Source organism: Lepidochelys kempii, chromosome 10 (genome assembly GCF_965140285.1).
Source record: "Lepidochelys kempii isolate rLepKem1 chromosome 10, rLepKem1.hap1, whole genome shotgun sequence".
In the NCBI taxonomy this organism is placed as follows: Eukaryota; Metazoa; Chordata; order Testudines; family Cheloniidae; genus Lepidochelys; species Lepidochelys kempii.
In genome coordinates this window covers 43,798,245-43,814,882 of record NC_136389.1, presented here as the reverse complement: position 1 = coordinate 43,814,882, position 16,638 = coordinate 43,798,245, and the positions used below count along the sequence as shown (strand labels likewise).

The 16,638-nt window shown below is 44.9% G+C and overlaps 1 protein-coding gene across 2 annotated transcripts in view; it reads right to left on the bottom strand.

Moving 5' to 3' along the window:
• Positions 1–13,220, bottom strand: part of PKM (pyruvate kinase M1/2) — a 39,136-nt gene extending 25,916 nt beyond the window's left edge. For both annotated transcript variants that reach the window (XM_073363161.2, XM_073363162.2), the window contains exons 1-3: positions 13,104–13,220; positions 1,340–1,500; positions 252–343 (exon numbers count right to left, since the gene is read on the bottom strand). In XM_073363161.2, coding sequence (XP_073219262.1) covers positions 252–343; positions 1,340–1,481 — 234 coding nt within the window. In that variant the 5' untranslated portion in view covers positions 1,482–1,500; positions 13,104–13,220. The remainder of the gene's footprint in view (positions 1–251; positions 344–1,339; positions 1,501–13,103) is intronic.
• Positions 13,221–16,638: the final 3,418 nt, after the last annotated feature.

The window sequence follows — 16,638 nt, the reverse complement described above, 5'->3', positions numbered from 1 at the left end:
GTGCATGTTTTGACTCTAAAGTTACTGATGGCAAGACACCTTACCAAGTGCATTAAGGAACCTGCACATACAGGATATGGATGTTATGCATTCTTTCAAAAGACAAGTTAATTTGTGATTAAGTATCATCTTCCCACTGCCTACGGCTGGAAGCTTGAAGCAGCACACACACACCTTGGACCAAGTATCTTGCCCCATGAAAGCGCTTTTGATTAAACATTGTCCTGATCCAGCAGACTCTCTGCCCTTACCTCATGAGTTCCATGAGAGAAGTTGAGACGGGCAACATTCATTCCAGATTTAATCATTTCTCTCAGCATTTCCACTGAGCGGGAGGCTGGGCCTAGAAGGAACCACAGTTATTACCAATTGATTAAGTTTGTTACAGACTTTTAAAGGCAAAGATAGCAAAACCAGAAACTGTTCTAGGTTTGTGGGCTATTTCACAAGGTAGGAAGGGGTAAACCACATATCCCTAGACGACGTAAAGGGACTTGAATATCTGAAGTGACATGTCTCTGCTTGCTGGGCTTCTGGAAATTGCGTGCATGCCCTCAAACTAGTTCAGATGTCTCCATCTATATCTTAGTTTGTATATCTGTAAAGACTGACTGCACTCCAATTAAGGGCCCTTGTAACTCACAAATGCAATTCCCAAGTATTAAAAGAATTCTTCAACCCTGGCTGTATGTTACTCCCATAGCCAAAGTCTGCTGCATACAGCATTACACTAGATCTTTACTACTGCATTTTCAATCTGCCAGTTTAGATTTAGTGGGGAAAAAGGGATAATGATGCTGCAAAGAAAACTGTCTGCAATAGCTAGAAGAGCATTTCACTTTGAAACACAAATTCAAACTAGCAGTCAATTCCCTAGCTGCACATGAAAGCAGACAATTCTCTGCCATTAATAGAAGCAACTCCTATCCATCTCTTACTTTGGGTACAAGTTTGTATTTCAAGCTACTTTAACTATCATTGTGCAGCATGCAGGAAGACTGGTGCAGAGATCAACGGTTTATTTTTGCTTCAGTCTCCAAAGTAGGAATGGTGTACTTCGTAGCTAATCACAATTTTATATTTTGTAGTAGTGGATAGGCTCTCTTACTTCTGAAGCCAGGATTCATGCAAACTTGAGAAAAGGATACGGTTGCAATACTCATGAGTTCACCCATGCTCCTCATGTTACAGAGAGGTAGTGAAGTTAAATATTTGCATTTTTCCTCAATCCACTCTACAGATCTTTGAGAACACTGAAGTCTTTGGGGCTGTTCTTAAATTTTATATTAGGAGACAGCTGCAATTACCCACCTCCCCCAACGTGTTAAGAGTCACATACCAATAGTGCAGATAATGCCGGTGTTTCGTGCCGTGATTGGCTCAGAATCAATGTCCAGGCGGCACATATGCTCCAGAAAAGTGTCTGCCATGGCAGCATGTAGCTGCTGGGTCTGGATGAAAGCATCGTGGTGCTTAGACATGGTTGCTGGGATTCTTTACCTAGGAGAGAGGTTAGAGTTATTTTAGACTGGCAGGTAAATCTATTTGTTTAGCAGTTCTCATACACTAGTACACTGAAAATTGAGCTGGTTGAGATTAAAAACAAATCTCAGTAAGCAACTCTGCATGAGTGTTTAAGTTATATACATTCCATTTTACATCATTTCTTGGGTAATCTCAGCACAGACTGGTGTTAGTTATTGAATCAAACTATTGATGTGAAGCCCTAATACTAGAAACCAAAGATTAGGAAGAGTGCCTGGTAAATTGCTGGGAGGTAGTGGTTATGAAGTGAAATATTAATGTCTTCTACAGCTAGTTTATTTGGTCTCCTTGTAGTGATTTTAGAGGGTATTTTTTAATGGACAAGTGTATGGATTTGCAGACATATTAATGTAACCCAAGGCCCAATGTAGGCCTTAATGTAACATAGGCCCAAGGGAAGCCCCTAACTGATCAGATCAGGAACCAAATTTGCTTAATACCATTGTAAAGATTGTTTAAGGGCTTGTTTATATGGCACCTCAGGTAGATATGCCAGACTCTTGTATAATAAGCAAACACTGCCTGAACCGATCATCTCAGAACGCTGGACTTCCTGAGGGCCTGTCTACATGATGCTCCAGTCCATACTAGAGGGGTCTGAACTGTACTGTAGAGTGCTCTAACTGCCCCATGTAGACCCTGCTGGCGTAAACAAAAAAGGTACCAGTGTGTGTTGTCCTGTGGACTACATCAACATGCACTGGGTACCTTTTTAGTTTATGCCAGCAGGGTCTACATCGGCAGTTGGAGCACTCTACAATTCACACCCCTCCCTGTAGGCCAGTCTTCAAGTGTGCTACTATGAAAGTGCACAGGTATTGTCACCGTACTCCAGAGTTCCAGGAATGCTTACACTTTGGGGTTAAGCGTAGGAACACTTCCTCCAGTTGTGACCAGTTGAGGACTCAGGCAACAGCAAAACTGACCACTACTGTAGTTTTCCTACAGTTAGTCCAAAATACATCCATAATTTGTGCTGCTCCCTCATCCTTACTCCCTTAACCTGTTTCCATTCTCTGCCCTGAAGTATCTACAGACTATAGTAGTTATACCATTGTGAACATTATAGTACCAAAGTCTTGTTACAGAAAATATGCACACTGATGTACAATTTAACAGGTTCATTTCTGAGCTGAAGTCTCTTCTATACCCAAGTGCCTAATCAACATTATGGATTAATCCTGTAGGAGAAGTTTAAAACCAACCCTTTAAGTCGGAACAACTCAACAGGCTTAAACTTGAATAAAACCTCTTCAAGCTGAGGGTGTCTGAAGGAGACACTACCTGACCATTAGAATAGCACTGTAATAAACTTGGACAGAATTATACTATGGAATCAGATAAATCTCCCGATTTTGATCTTTTCTGGAGACCTAAATAAGAGGAAATTGCACCCCCCTCAGTTCTTGAGGCCAGCCAGTCTATGTTGAGACTAATAATCCTAGAACAGATTAACCCTTTTCGTAACACCAGCTAAGGACTAGTCTACACTGGCAATGTTAAACGTGGCTTTAACGTGGTTTGTGCAGCCGTGGCAGAGTGCTGGAAGAGCTCGATTTAAAAAAAAAAAATCAAAACAAACCAAACAAAAAACCTCCACGAGGGGCATGGCTCCCAGCGCCAGGGCACTGTTTACACTGGCACTTCACAGCACTGAAACTTGCTGTGCTCAGGGGCGCGCGCGCATGTGTGTGTGTTCATACCCCTGAGCGAGAACGTTGCAGTGCTGTAAAGTGCCAGTGTAGACAAGCCTTAAGACACAAGTTGTTTGAATTGCTTTACCACGAGGTTCTAATCAGACAGGTCTGAGAGAAAAGCCTGGGCCTGGTTAGTCTCAAGCAAGGGTTCAGTTTACTGCCTAAGGCTGCCAAAGGTGAGCTGGAAGGCAACACTTCCACCTGATGCTGGAGCTAGTCATTACTAAGAACAGAGAAACAAGGAATCAGGTATGTGCAACACCAAGTTGTATGAAAGGTGCCAGTGAAGGACACTGAATTGAGAAACTTCACTTTGCTTGTCAATAGATATTCCCAGCTGAAATGCTTATTCCTCAGCTCTTTCAATATCAGCACCACTCCAGCCTCCCCATCCCCACTGAATTCATATGCAACCCAAGAAGATTCCTATTAAAGACATTTTGATTTAAAAAAATATAAAGTTAGCATGGCACACATTAAATGGGTAAAAACTGGCTAACTGACTGGCTTCGAAATGTAATTAATTGTAGAAGGGCAACAGTCATCAAGCGTGTGTTTCTACAGGGGTCTTACAGGGAACAACTTTCATTCCTATGTCATTTAACGTTTTTATCAGTGACCTGGAAGCCAACAAAACCACCACTTATAAAGTCTGCAGACAATACAACAATTGGGAGGGTGATAAATAGGGAAGAGGGCAGGTCACTGATTCAGAGCAAACTCGATCACTTGGTAGACTGGGTACAAGAAACAATATGCATTTTAATTCAGCTAATGTAAATGTATGCATCTAGAACCAAAGAATGTAGGCCATATCTACATGATTGGGGATTCTATCCTGGGAAGTAGTGATACAAAAGAATGCAGGGGTCATTGTGGCTAATCAGCTGAACATGAGATCCCAGTGAGAGGCAGTGGCCAAGAGCTAGTGAGATCCTGGGATGCATAAAAAAGGGACTCTCAAGTAGGATTAGAGAGGTTATTTTACCTCTATTTGGCACTAGGGTGAGTGCTGCTGGAATACTGCATCCAGTTCCAGAGCTCACAATTCAAGAAGGATGTTGATAAATTGGAGAGGGTTCAGAGAAGAGCCAAGGCCTTGTCTATACTGGCAAGTTACTGTGCAGTAAAGCAGCTTTCTGCAGTGTAACTCCTGACTTGTACACACAGCCAAGCCACTTTGTGCGCAGAAACTCCTCAGCTGCAGTGTTGCAGAAAACCCCCCCAAAAACACCACACCTCATAAGCCTTAAAGCATAGAGGGCTCCAGCACTGTATTGACAGTGTAAACATCTTACAGCACAGAAAGCAATCAACTGGCCTCCGGAAGTGATCCATAATCCCTCAAGTGGCTGCTCTTCTCATTGTTTTGAACTCTACTACCCTGGAGACAAGTGCTCCCCTCCTTTTCAAAGCTCCATTTCTGACAGACATTGCATGCTGTGCTGATCTGCTCCAGGATACAAAGCAAACCATTAATGTGGAATGGTCCTGCTGTTGAACACAGGCGTGCATGTGGTGCATGTGTGAGAGAGACCGCTGTGCAGAGAGCTGGGAGCGGATGTCGGGGTTTCCCCCTCCCCCCAGGACTGGTTGCTTCCTGATGCTGTCTGAACTTACAAGACCGCATGCTGACACACACTGTACCCCGAAACACACCATCTCCACCCCATACACACACACTCCCTGTCACTCTGCCCTCCCCTGCCTATTTCAGTTGAAAAGCAGCTGGCAATGTAGCATGATGCCCATGGAACAATGGGATTGGGAAACCTGCATCATGTGATGCTGTGCCTGCCCCATGAGGCATTGCAAACTCTTCCCAAAGCAGCCTGTGGTCAGTTACACAGTTGGATAGCCACCACAATTCACTGCTCTTTACAGTTGCAAGAGCTGCTAATGTGGATGCGCTCCACAGTCACAAAGAACACAGTAAAAAGAAGGAGGAGGATTTGTGGCACCTAGAGATTAACAAATTTATTTGAGCATAAACTTTTGTGAGCTACAGCTCACTTCATCGGATGCATTCAGTGGAAAAATACAGTGGGGAGATATTTTCCATTGAATGCATCTGATGAAGTGAGCTGTCGCTCACGAAAGTTTATGCTCAAATAAATTTGTTAATCTCTAGGTGCCACAAATCCTCCTTTTCTTTATATAATTTGAGTAATCTGCCACCTTCACCTAGATAAGTAGCTTTTTTGGAATGCAGTCTGACAGCAAGTTAGGCCATCTGTTTTTTTTAATCAGATCTGGGGGGGTGTGGCAGAAATCACACTTCATAGTGTCTGTAGGGTGAACTTCCTGCACACACCAGGGACTCCCTGCCTTCCAGGCCAGAAATTCCTGGGTGCTATTCTCCCATCTCCCTCTCTGGCAGGGACTTCCTGTAACTCCCCTCAATCTTCCTCCCTGACAGGGGCTGTTTGCCTCCTACATATACTGCAACACCAGGGTCCCCCAATGTAGGCCTACCACCCTCATTCCAGGTTGCCCCATTCCATTAACGGTCTGGGAGATTGATAGTCCTTCAGTGTGTGAACAAACTATTAGAAGGATGAGCGGGGGGGGGTGGTATTGTTATGCTAGAAGGCATTAGTAGGTGACAACCAGTTTGATCGATACACTATTGCAGAAGTGCTTGTGGCTGTGCTGAAAAGGTAACAGGTATTCCCATGTCTCCCATTTATCCCCCCCCCCCCCCAATGTAAAGCTCTGGCCATTAAGGCCTAAAACATTCCCCAAAGCGTTGGAATTGGTTGGATGCAATGTTCCAGTGTTATTGCATTACATAAGACAAAAATCATGTTGAATGTAGCATGCTCAACCAATGAAGGAGGACCAATTATGATCATCTAGTCTGATTTTCTGCATAAGACAGGCCTGCCAGTGAATTCTGCCTATTAACTCCTGCAGAGCCAAAAATATTACTGGTGAATTTGAGACCATACTGCTCCACATGGTACTTGTGTGTATCTGGATTCATAGATTATTCTGAACCATTGCCTATTAAAATAACTAAGATAAACACATTCCCAACTTCCCCCTCTAATTAGCATTTATAGCAGCAACCTGAACTTATCCTACATCATGGACACTGGGGAAAAAGCAGGCAGAACTTACTGTAAAACCAGTAACATTGCTTGTTAGATCAAAGTTACTGTAACAGTCAAATGATAGTGTTAGTTGTACCTGTTAGCTAGATCAGGATATTCCGCTTTATCAGTCATTAAGGCTAAGAGATTTAGAGTCCCAACTGTCAGTTAAGAGTTTGGATAATATGGACATAAAACAACTTTGCAATTGGCATTATGACTTCACCTACAGTCCTTTGCAGAAGAGATATCCACTATGATCCAACCACAACGTATTAAGCATTGCTGTCACAGGAGAGCACATGCTATTTTAAGATGGTTCACTCAGAAAGCTTAGCTCCTCCCTCACCCACCTCTGCCAGTCAAGCCTTCCAATTTCTCTGCATCTACGTGCAGTTTCTCATGCAAGGCAGCTCTGACTCACTACATCCTCATTATGATATAGAGAAGTACTGCAATGACACAGGCTACTGAAAACCTCAGTATACCCTGGCAAGTAGTCTCTTATCCAGCCCCATAGGAAAGTGCTGACTCACTGAGTTAGAAATAAGAAAAGGAGGACTTGTGGCACCTTAGAGACTAACAAATTTGAGCATAAGTTTTTGTGAGCTACAGCTCACTTCACTGGATGCATAAAAATGAAGGCACATGAAAGTCTGCCCATATTAGAAACATTGCAAGGTTACATTATGATACATAGCTATTCCAGCATACATAGCTTTATGTTTCCCAGCAGCATGAGGCGGTGGTACAGAAGGAGAGACCTTAGCTCCTTCATATCAAGCCACTTCCTCCCCATTCTTACGTAAGAGTTTTTTAGATATTAAAAACAAAGCAGTTCCCTGAAAAGGCAATTTCACACATGAACACAGTGTCAGGCTTCCAGATCCTGCAACCGATTAGGCTGCTTTTGGTCCTCTGATGGATTTGTTTAGTTATTTCCTTCTGGTTGGCCTGACTTTAAAATAAGAAATAACTTCTGGAGAGGGGAGCAATTCTCAGATCTTACTAAGAAGAAAGATGGATTTTGCAGAAGGGGAACAGTTCCCACAGCCAGTCATCATAGCCTAGATTTCAGGTGCAAAGCCTCTGAAGAGTTCAAGCAAAACCTTTATATTATGTAGCACCGTGTATAGTCTAAATTGCTGAATGCATTAGGGAGTAGTATAATGTATATTCTCATAAATGAATGAGAAGGAACTGTAGCAGCAAAAGTTCTCCCCATGCCCACTGACATCAATAAGTCAAAACATGCACTATTTGAAGCATCTCATCTCATTTGGTTCTGTACAAGGGATGAGCAATTGAGATGGAAACTGACAGTCCACTGGCTATCAGGCTATTACTGAGTCACAAGCTTTTCAAAAAAAAAAAAGGGGGGGGGGAGGAGAAACCCCTAACAGTCATCTACAAACTACTCTAATTTAAATTTCTGTATTTCACACTCATTCTGTGATAAGATCACGGCTTTTTAAAAGAGTTTCATTTGAAGTCAAAATCCCATTAACTACCATCTTTTCCAATGCAACTCAAAAGTCAGAGAAACAGTGATCACAGGCATGTCCTGCCTCTGCAAGAGGTGGGAGCTTTAAGCTGACAGGCCATTGGCTTAGAGCTTCTCTACCACAAGCGCTACAGTGATGCAGTTGCGCCACTAAGTGCTGTAGCGTAGACAGCCTCATCTTTTTCCTTGCTAATAAATCCTTAGTTAATTATAGGATTGTCTTTGGTGTGACATCTAAGGTACAAATTGATCTGAGGGTAAGTGACTGGGAGTAACCTGAATATTTTGTCATCTTAACCGTAAGTGACCATTTATCCAGCTTGCCTGGGTGGCAAGACAGAAAATCTGCTTGGGCACTCTAGTCTGTGACTATGGTAAGACTGTTATAATGATCCAGGCATTCACATTTGTTATTGGACTGGTGAAATCTAATTCTAGAACACAGCACCAGTTTGGGGTGTCTGTCCTACTTTTTGACATTCTACCCTGAGGTTGGCACTCAGTCATGAACCACTCCAGACAGCATGACAGATACTGCAGATTATTCAGGACCACATGGCAATTTCTGCTTCACCCAATTGATTTAGAACACCTCTCTCAGATACCATCAAATTGCAGATTCTAAACCTGTATCTTCAGAGACAGACATTCAGACAGCAGCTTTTGGGATGCTAATGTTTCTTGGATTTTCAGAGCACAAATTAACTGGATTAGAAAGGATAGGTGGGAGGGCCACACTGGTGCTGTGTTTGTGACATCAATACTTTTCCTAGATGAGAATGAATTAGCAGTCAGATTAACATGATCTAGTTCAGTCTGCACCTCCCTGAAGAAATCAAGCTCACCACATGTTTGATTAAGGAGTCAGATTGATGCTGATAACGAGATCATATAACCCCTCCAAAAAGAATTAGAGATCAGGGTGCAGGCATAACATGCTAGCCACACTTATCTGTATTGCATGTGTTACCAAAGCAACTACAGTTAAGCAAAATTCCAGAAAAATCCAAGAGTTCTCTCCCCTGTGCTATCAGCAAACAAGGCTAGTGATCTCTTTCGGAGGAAAGGAAGCAGATTCATTGGTAGAGTGAAGATTTGAGCCCTACCTTGATTTATAGATGAGTCAGAACAGCACACAACTGAAATACCTCCTAGATAAAGCATTTCTGCACACATCATTCAGTAGCGGCGGTTAGCTGCTACTGCTGTCGGTCCTATTTTTTTCCCTACGTGCTATCCATCACACAACACTGCAGCTAAGCTCTGCTGCCAGAGGAGGTGGGGCTATATAGCCTCTCCTAGGAATAGGAACAGGCTGCTGTCTAAAGCCAGAGGACAGGAAAGAGGACACACCCACGTGATTTGTCCTGGCCATTTACAGCTTCAGCAAAATGGATTCAGCTTTGGATTTTATGTAATCAAGATTGGCCTCTTTCCTACCTTGCTGGTAGCAGATGGTCTTATTTATATACTAAATAGGTGATAAAAATTCTAAGTGTTTTACCCAGGAGTGGAGGCACATAGATGTAGACTAACTGCATTCTTAGATGTTAGATCGCCTCAATGTACAGTCAATGCAATATCAAACTGACTGCCTTATTTACCACCAGCTTTTCACTAGAATTTGTAATTTCATCTCTAGAAAATTCAGAAGGATCTTTTTTAGACATAAAACATTCAGCCCCAAGTATCTTATGATTTCACAGTATGTTTACTTTTCTGCTGGAAGAACTTGAGTTTGTTTCAGTTATCTAGCCACAACAGAAGAGTGGGAGTGAGAACTAGTTATAACTAAAAAGAAAAGGAGGACTTGTGGCACCTTAGAGACTAACAAATTTATTTGAGAATAAGCTTTCGTGAGCTACAGCTCACTTCATCGGATGAGCCGTAGCTCACGAAAGCTTATACTCAAATTTGTGAGTCTGAGGTGCCACAAGTCCTCCCTTTCTTTTTGCAAATACAGACTAACATGGCTGCTACTCTGAAACGAGTTATAACTGTTAGCCACAAAATGCATTATGCCTCACCCCCAAATCTGTTCTCAAACCATGTTAGAACCTTTCTAAAACTTTCCAATTCTCTAGTGAAGGATTATCTTGATAACCCTAGCATGGCCCAGACACTATTTGGGGGGGGAGGAGTTAGAGGAACAGGAAGAAAGGTGGGGAGTGGCCAGCTCTGTTTATAAAAGCTCTTGATTTCAAAAGGCTAACTATACTTCAATTTCCCTTGATGTATAGCTGTAGATAACCAGATACAAGTCTAAGATTCTTGAAGCTGGATGAAGTTATAATTGTTCTGCTAGATTTCAGTGATACAAATAAAAATAAGGCTGCAGTTTATAGGAGCAATTTCAGTGAATAAGGAGTCACAAAATACTTGAGGGATTGTGCAAACATTAGTGGGTTGTATTACTTAACAGATTCAAAACTCTGTACAAACATAAGCAGCATTTTCTGTTATGCTGTGCTCCATCCCAAAATAGCTGAAATGCCAGAGCCATGACCATTTAAAAAAAAAATCTACTCTACTTTTATTAACCTGAGATGACAGCAATTAAGTTTCCACTGCGTAGTAACAAAAGCACCATTCATGCAAATCTGACTCTAAAAAGAGCAGTTCAAAGATTTTTTTTTTTTTTTTTTTTAAGAAAACCAGTCTTTAGTGAAGTACAGATGATCATCAAAATTGGACATGTTTGCACAGACATAATACAGGAAAAAATACAGGAGACATTCAAAAGGGGCCTTCGCTTGCCTGTGCGATGAAGAGATGACTAAGTCACTAACAAATTTATTGAGCCATATACTGATCTAAGTTAGCATCCTTTAGGATACTGCCAGCTTTCTTGGCGTGGGAGGAGGGGGAAGTGGCAAATACTCCCAGTCTGATTGGCCCACTGAACCCCAGGAAACACTAAACTGAAATACCTTGCAACTCTGAATCCAAGCTTCTTTCTGCAAATTCTATGGCATGTAGCTGCAACCAGAAATAAATGTAATTTGCTTAATCACTTCCCCCTTTTAGTAGCTCAGTTACTTCAGTGCCATATCAACCCAGTTTGATTACTCAATTACTCTTGCATTTGAGGGGAGAAGATCAGAGAAATAGCTAGTAATAACCACACCTCTTAAGACATGGCTCTAACAGTAGTATATTAAAACCCATGTATCTGAACCAAAACCAAGGATTGTTTTCCAGAGGTGTTTGGTATTAATCTGAATAAAAGTAGGAAGTATAGAATAAGGCAGTACATAGTACGGTGTTCTAGCTAATTCTACCTTAGAGACATAGTACACTACAAAGTTCAGCATCCATCAATAGGGTAATAGTTTCAAATTTACCAACACTGGAATTCTGTTTAAAGAATACCATTAGCTGGGGTGTATTTAATTCCCTCTTTTGAGGGATACTTGCATGTTCAGTTTACTTTTACACATCACCCACCTAAAAAACAGATATTAAGATGAAAAGCGGAGGTTCAATCCAGGGCAACAATTTAGGAACAACTCTCTTCCACATTTCTTTTCCTGCACTATACATCAGCGGTTATATTGCAGTCCTGTGCTGTGGCACATTAGATGACCACCTCTGAGGCTGCAGCATCAGAGCCAATCACAAGGGGTTGCGACAGCAGTGGTACCCGCACTCCATTGAACAATCCCAGCAGACACGTGTCCCCCTGCATGGTGCTGCAGCAACCTGACCCATCAGGTTTGCCCACAAAGTAGTTTCTTGTCAGTTATGTTTGGCCAACAGACCCACCAGGGGTAGGAAAGTTTGATCCTTGCCATTTTGACAATAGTATGCATAAGCGATCTGCTTGGGGGAGGGCCAGTTTTGTTTCACACATACAGTCTCAGGATACCATTGGGGGCATTTGTGATTCAGACCTCCCTATAAAAGGGAAAGCTGGGATAGAATCTAGCACAGGGATTCTCAAACTGGGGGTCAGGACCCCTCAGGAGGTCATGAGGTTATTACATGCGGGGGGGGGGAAGGGTCACGAGCTGTCAGCCTCCACCAGAAACTCCACTTTGCCTCCAGAATTTATAATGGTGTTAAATATATTAAAACATGTTTTTAATCTATAAAGGGGGGAAAATCACACTCAGAGGCTTGCTATGTGAAAAGGGTCACCAGTACAAAAGTTTGAGAACTACTGATCTAGCATCACCCCCTTACACTGACCTCACAGTTAACTTAATAGCAATGTTTTATAAAGATCCTCCCTTGCAACTACACAAAATGGCATCAGCTCTGAAATGCAGATCATTACAGGACTGCAGCAGATGGAAGAACCCTTCCTATTGGCAATCAGATCACATTTGACTAGACTTGGTATGCAATGCAACATAATCCCTGTCTCACAAGGCTAACCAATGCTACAAGAGCCATTCAAAAGTTAACCTAAGGATAGCTAACCTAGTTTAACAGCTCACTGTAGGAGGAAGACATCTCGAACACAGGATGAAGGGACAGAGGTTTAAACTTTGATTTAAAACCTTTTGAAAGGTACTTAATTGCCTCACTTTCTATTTTGCATCATATGTTAAGTCTGCCCTTTCCTCTTCTACTGAAAGTCACCCCTGGTGTGGATTCCCCTGCATCACTGAAGCAATGAAGGTTAAAAGGATTGAGTTTCACCGGAGCCTTTAAGAGTAACATCGCATTTTCTATAGGTCAAATTGTACAGAATTAGTACAAGCAAGAATCTGACAACAGAAGCTGGGCTTGTCCCGCCTCAGGACGCGGCTCTTTGCTATGTTAGTGTGGTGCATCAGATGGTCTCATCTGGCTCTTGGAGCCCCCCTCCCAACAACAGGCTAGGGCAATGGGTTGCACCCCCGCCGCATCTGTAACAGCCTGGCGCAGTGGAGCTTCGGCAGCCTCCCACGTGCGAGGACGGCTCCCCACGTGCTCCCGACGGGACAGCTTGAGCTCGGACCACGCACGTGCCCCCGCGCGCCACCAACGGCCAGACTCGCTCTGCGCGAGGCAGCGGTGGCTGCGCGCTCCGCTGGGAAGGGACGAGCTTCGGCGCCCCCGCCCGAGCATCCCCGACTCGCAGCAGCGCGCGCCCTTCGTTCGGCCTCAGTAGAGTGGCCACGCCGGCCAGGATCGGCTGGCATCCTGGGCCCCTCAGCGCGGGGGGATGGAGGAGGCTCCCTGGGAAGGACCCGCTCCGCCCCAGGGAGTGGCGGCACCTGGCTGGCTGGCTGGCTGGCTGGCCAACCGATCTCCCTCCCCCCACCCGGGTACCTGCTGCTCCTCGCCGCGTCCGTTCTCCCCAAGAGCCTCAGCTTCTCTGCAGCCCCAGCCGCCGCTCCTCAAGGTGAATGCCGCCGCCCTACGGATCCCTCCGCCGCCCGCGCCTGGCTCGCTAGGGGAGGCGGGGCGGACGGATTTTTTTTCACTAGCGGAGGCACAAGCTGCGGTGGGAAAAGGTAGTTCGACTTCACGCGGATAGCTGGCCAATGGAGAGGCGCCCAAGGCGCTCGGCACACGGGCTGCGAGTGACAGAGGCAGCGGTGGCTGCAATTAAAGGGGCAGCATTCCTTACCTCCCTCCATGCAGCAGTATCATCTCTTAAAGGGGCCGCATCCCTTACAACCCCCATGCAGCAGGAGCTCTGAAGGGGACTGCAGGCCTCACCCCCCCCATGCTGTAACATCTGTTAAAGGGGTCCACGCCCCTTAGTTCCCCGTGCAGCAGCCTCATTTCATTTCCCTTTCCCTTCCCCTTCCCCTGCAGCAGCAGCAGCAGAATCTCTTATCACGGGGTGTGCCAGCCAAGAGAGAGCTCCATGTGGGACCCTGCATTCTGCCACGGCCTGGGCTCCCGGTAGCGTCGGTGCTATGCCTCATTGCCACGGGACAGCACCCCATTGCCCATCCCCCATGTGCCTGCTCAGAGGCTAGGCTGCCCTACATCCCAGCTGGAAGCCTGTCCTGAATACCTCCTGCCCCTCCCCCTGTCTTTCAGGGCCCTAGAAACCGTTTACAAAGATCTTTCTGTTCCCCATTGTTGCTTTCTCACTCTAGTGACAAAGGGAGGAGGGAGCAAGCTGAAAACCAAGCATGACAAATGAACGCTTGAGGTCCCCATGCATGGCCAGTTTCCCTCCCCATAGGTGGTTACAGCCGGGCTCCAAGGAGACGGGAAGCTGAGCCAAAAGCTACCTTTGAGGGTTCCCCAAAGACTAAAGAGTGGGGAATTGGGCTCTGGGTTGCTGAGACTACCAGGGGCATCCCCCAATTTCCCCTTGTCCTAGGAGCTTCGGGCCCTGCCAGGTGGGAGGCTAGCCCTGATAATGGCTGTTATCAGCAAGAATGAGTGTGTCATTCTGCCCAGCAGACTCAGAGGATGAGTTTGCAGTGATGGAGCACCCAGCAGCAGCAGCTTGTGACTCATCTGCTCTGGTTTTAAGGTCACATTGTCTTTTCCCTGAACTGGAAATAATTCACATACCATGCTGAGTAATGGAGCACACCCACTTCCTACAGCAGACTGCTCCTTCCTGTTCATCATATCACCACATATTCATTGGGCTGGGATCTCTGAATACCACAGTAAGACACATTATGAGAGCAAGAAGAGATGGGTTATTTTTTCTCAGAGTATAAACCCATGTGCCCAGTTAAGGGCTGACATGAGTCACCCCACAACTCAGGGGTTCTAGACCACAAAGCACCTGGGGCAGCATAGGTTCCTCACTAGAGAAATGAAAGTGACACATACTGGGTTACCTTGGGTAAATCCCTTCCTCTGTTTCCCCATCTGAAAAATGTGGATAATGGTATCAATAGATAAAAAGTGCTCTAGGTATTATTTTAAAGCAACATGCTTAAACAATAATTTTACCTAGCTATCATATAGCACTTTACATCAGTAGATCTCAAAGTGCTTCACAAAGAGGGGGAAATATCATTATCTCCATTTTACAGATGGGGAGCCGTTAGGTGACATGCCCAAGATCACCGAGCGGGTCATTGGCAGAGTCAGGAATAGATACCAGATCTCCTCAGTCCTAGACTAGTGATTTAACTGCCTCCTAATTCCCGCTTTCTTGGGGTTATCCAGTTGTGGTCATAAACTGAGGACTTGTGTTGATATTTTCAAAAATAGGAGTCTTATGTTAGACACCTAAATAAATGCTCTGATTGTCAACAATGCTGAGCAACTATTGACTTCAGTGGTAGCTGCTAGGTACTCAGCACTTCTTAAAATCAGGCCACTTATTTAGGAGCCTGAACACGGATTTAGAAACATTAGGCTCCTATTTTTAAAAACCTTGGTACTCTGAGCCCCTGTGGACCCTGTGTCCTAAGCCATAAATATTTGTTGGTCAGAAATAATCAAGCCCTACATGACTAGGAGCCCTGAATATCACTCCATGTTGAACAGAAGGCTTACGTCTCAGTCTGTTGGTGCATAAAGGAACACGGCAAAAGTGTAGAAACTGATGAATGGTTCAGAGAAGTTTGAATCGGGTGCTTCTAATTCCTCTTCCTCATAACACAAGAAGAAAGGGCTCTCTAATGAAATGGAAGGATAACATATTTAAACCTGATAGAAAGGAATAGTTTTTCATATAATAGATAATTAGCCAGTGGAACTCACTGCTACAGGATTTCATGGAAGCCAAGAACTTGGTAGCAATCAAAACACTTGATTTATATGATTCATATGATTTTGTTATGTAGAAATGTATATGATTATGTTAATATTCTTTCCTTCCCCCAGCAGCTGGGTTGGTTACAGCTGGGCGTGGTTTGCGAGAGGCTGGGAGACTGAAAAGTGAGACAAAATGTTTCTTTATCGGAATGGTGGGGAATCAGGGTCCGGCTAGATTCTTAAGACTCTGTGGCCTTGCCCCTTTCATTCCAGTATCCCTCAGACTACAATGTTGACAACATCTGCAGTTACTTTAAATAGCATAAAAATGGATAAGAGATATGAACCCTTGTGCTATAGAGCAGGGGTGGAAAAACTACGGCCTGGGGGCTGCATCCAGCCCTTCAGATGCTTTAATCTGGCCCTTGAGCTTCCAACAGGGAGCGGGGTCCAGGACTTGCCCTGCTCCACATGTGCCATGACTCTGCGTGGCTCCCGGAAGTAGGGGCATGTTCCTCCTCTGGCTCCTACACGTAGGGGCAGCCAGGGGGCTCTGCACGCTGCTCCACCCCAAGCGCCGCCCCCGCAGCTCCCATTGGCTGGGAACTGTGAGCATTTATGGCCCGCCATACAATTTCCACACTCAGATGTGGCCCTCGGGCCAAAAAGTTTGCCCACCCCTGCTATAGAGCATGAGCCAACCACCAGGAAGGGAGATCAGGAAGGTGCTTCCCCTATGAGGAGTTGATGTGCAGGGATTAAAGTACATGGGTGCCTGGTCCCTCTTCCCCTGCTAAAAGCCAATGAAGGGCCCCTCTTATATTTATCTCTCTTTCCTTGGCTTGGGGGAGCCTTTCCCCGAGGGCTCACCCTCCTGCCATCTCTTCCCTCTCTGGCGAAGTGAGGACTCTCCAGGCAGAAGGCTGTGAAGTGGGATCTGCAGGAGGAGCCTGGCCTGGGTGGGGATTTTGTGGGTCTCCCAGCTTTCCTGCAGCAAGTGGAAGAGCAGCAGCAGTACTTGGCAGGAAATGAAGAGACATTCTGACTGGAAGTCCCCACCTGCCTCCTCTCCTCAAGAGGAGAATTCTATGTCCCCATAGCTGGAGAGGGGAAAGCACTGGGAGGCAGAGTAGGAGAGGAAGAGTGGAGGAGTAAGAGGGAGACAGGAGGGGAAGATTTA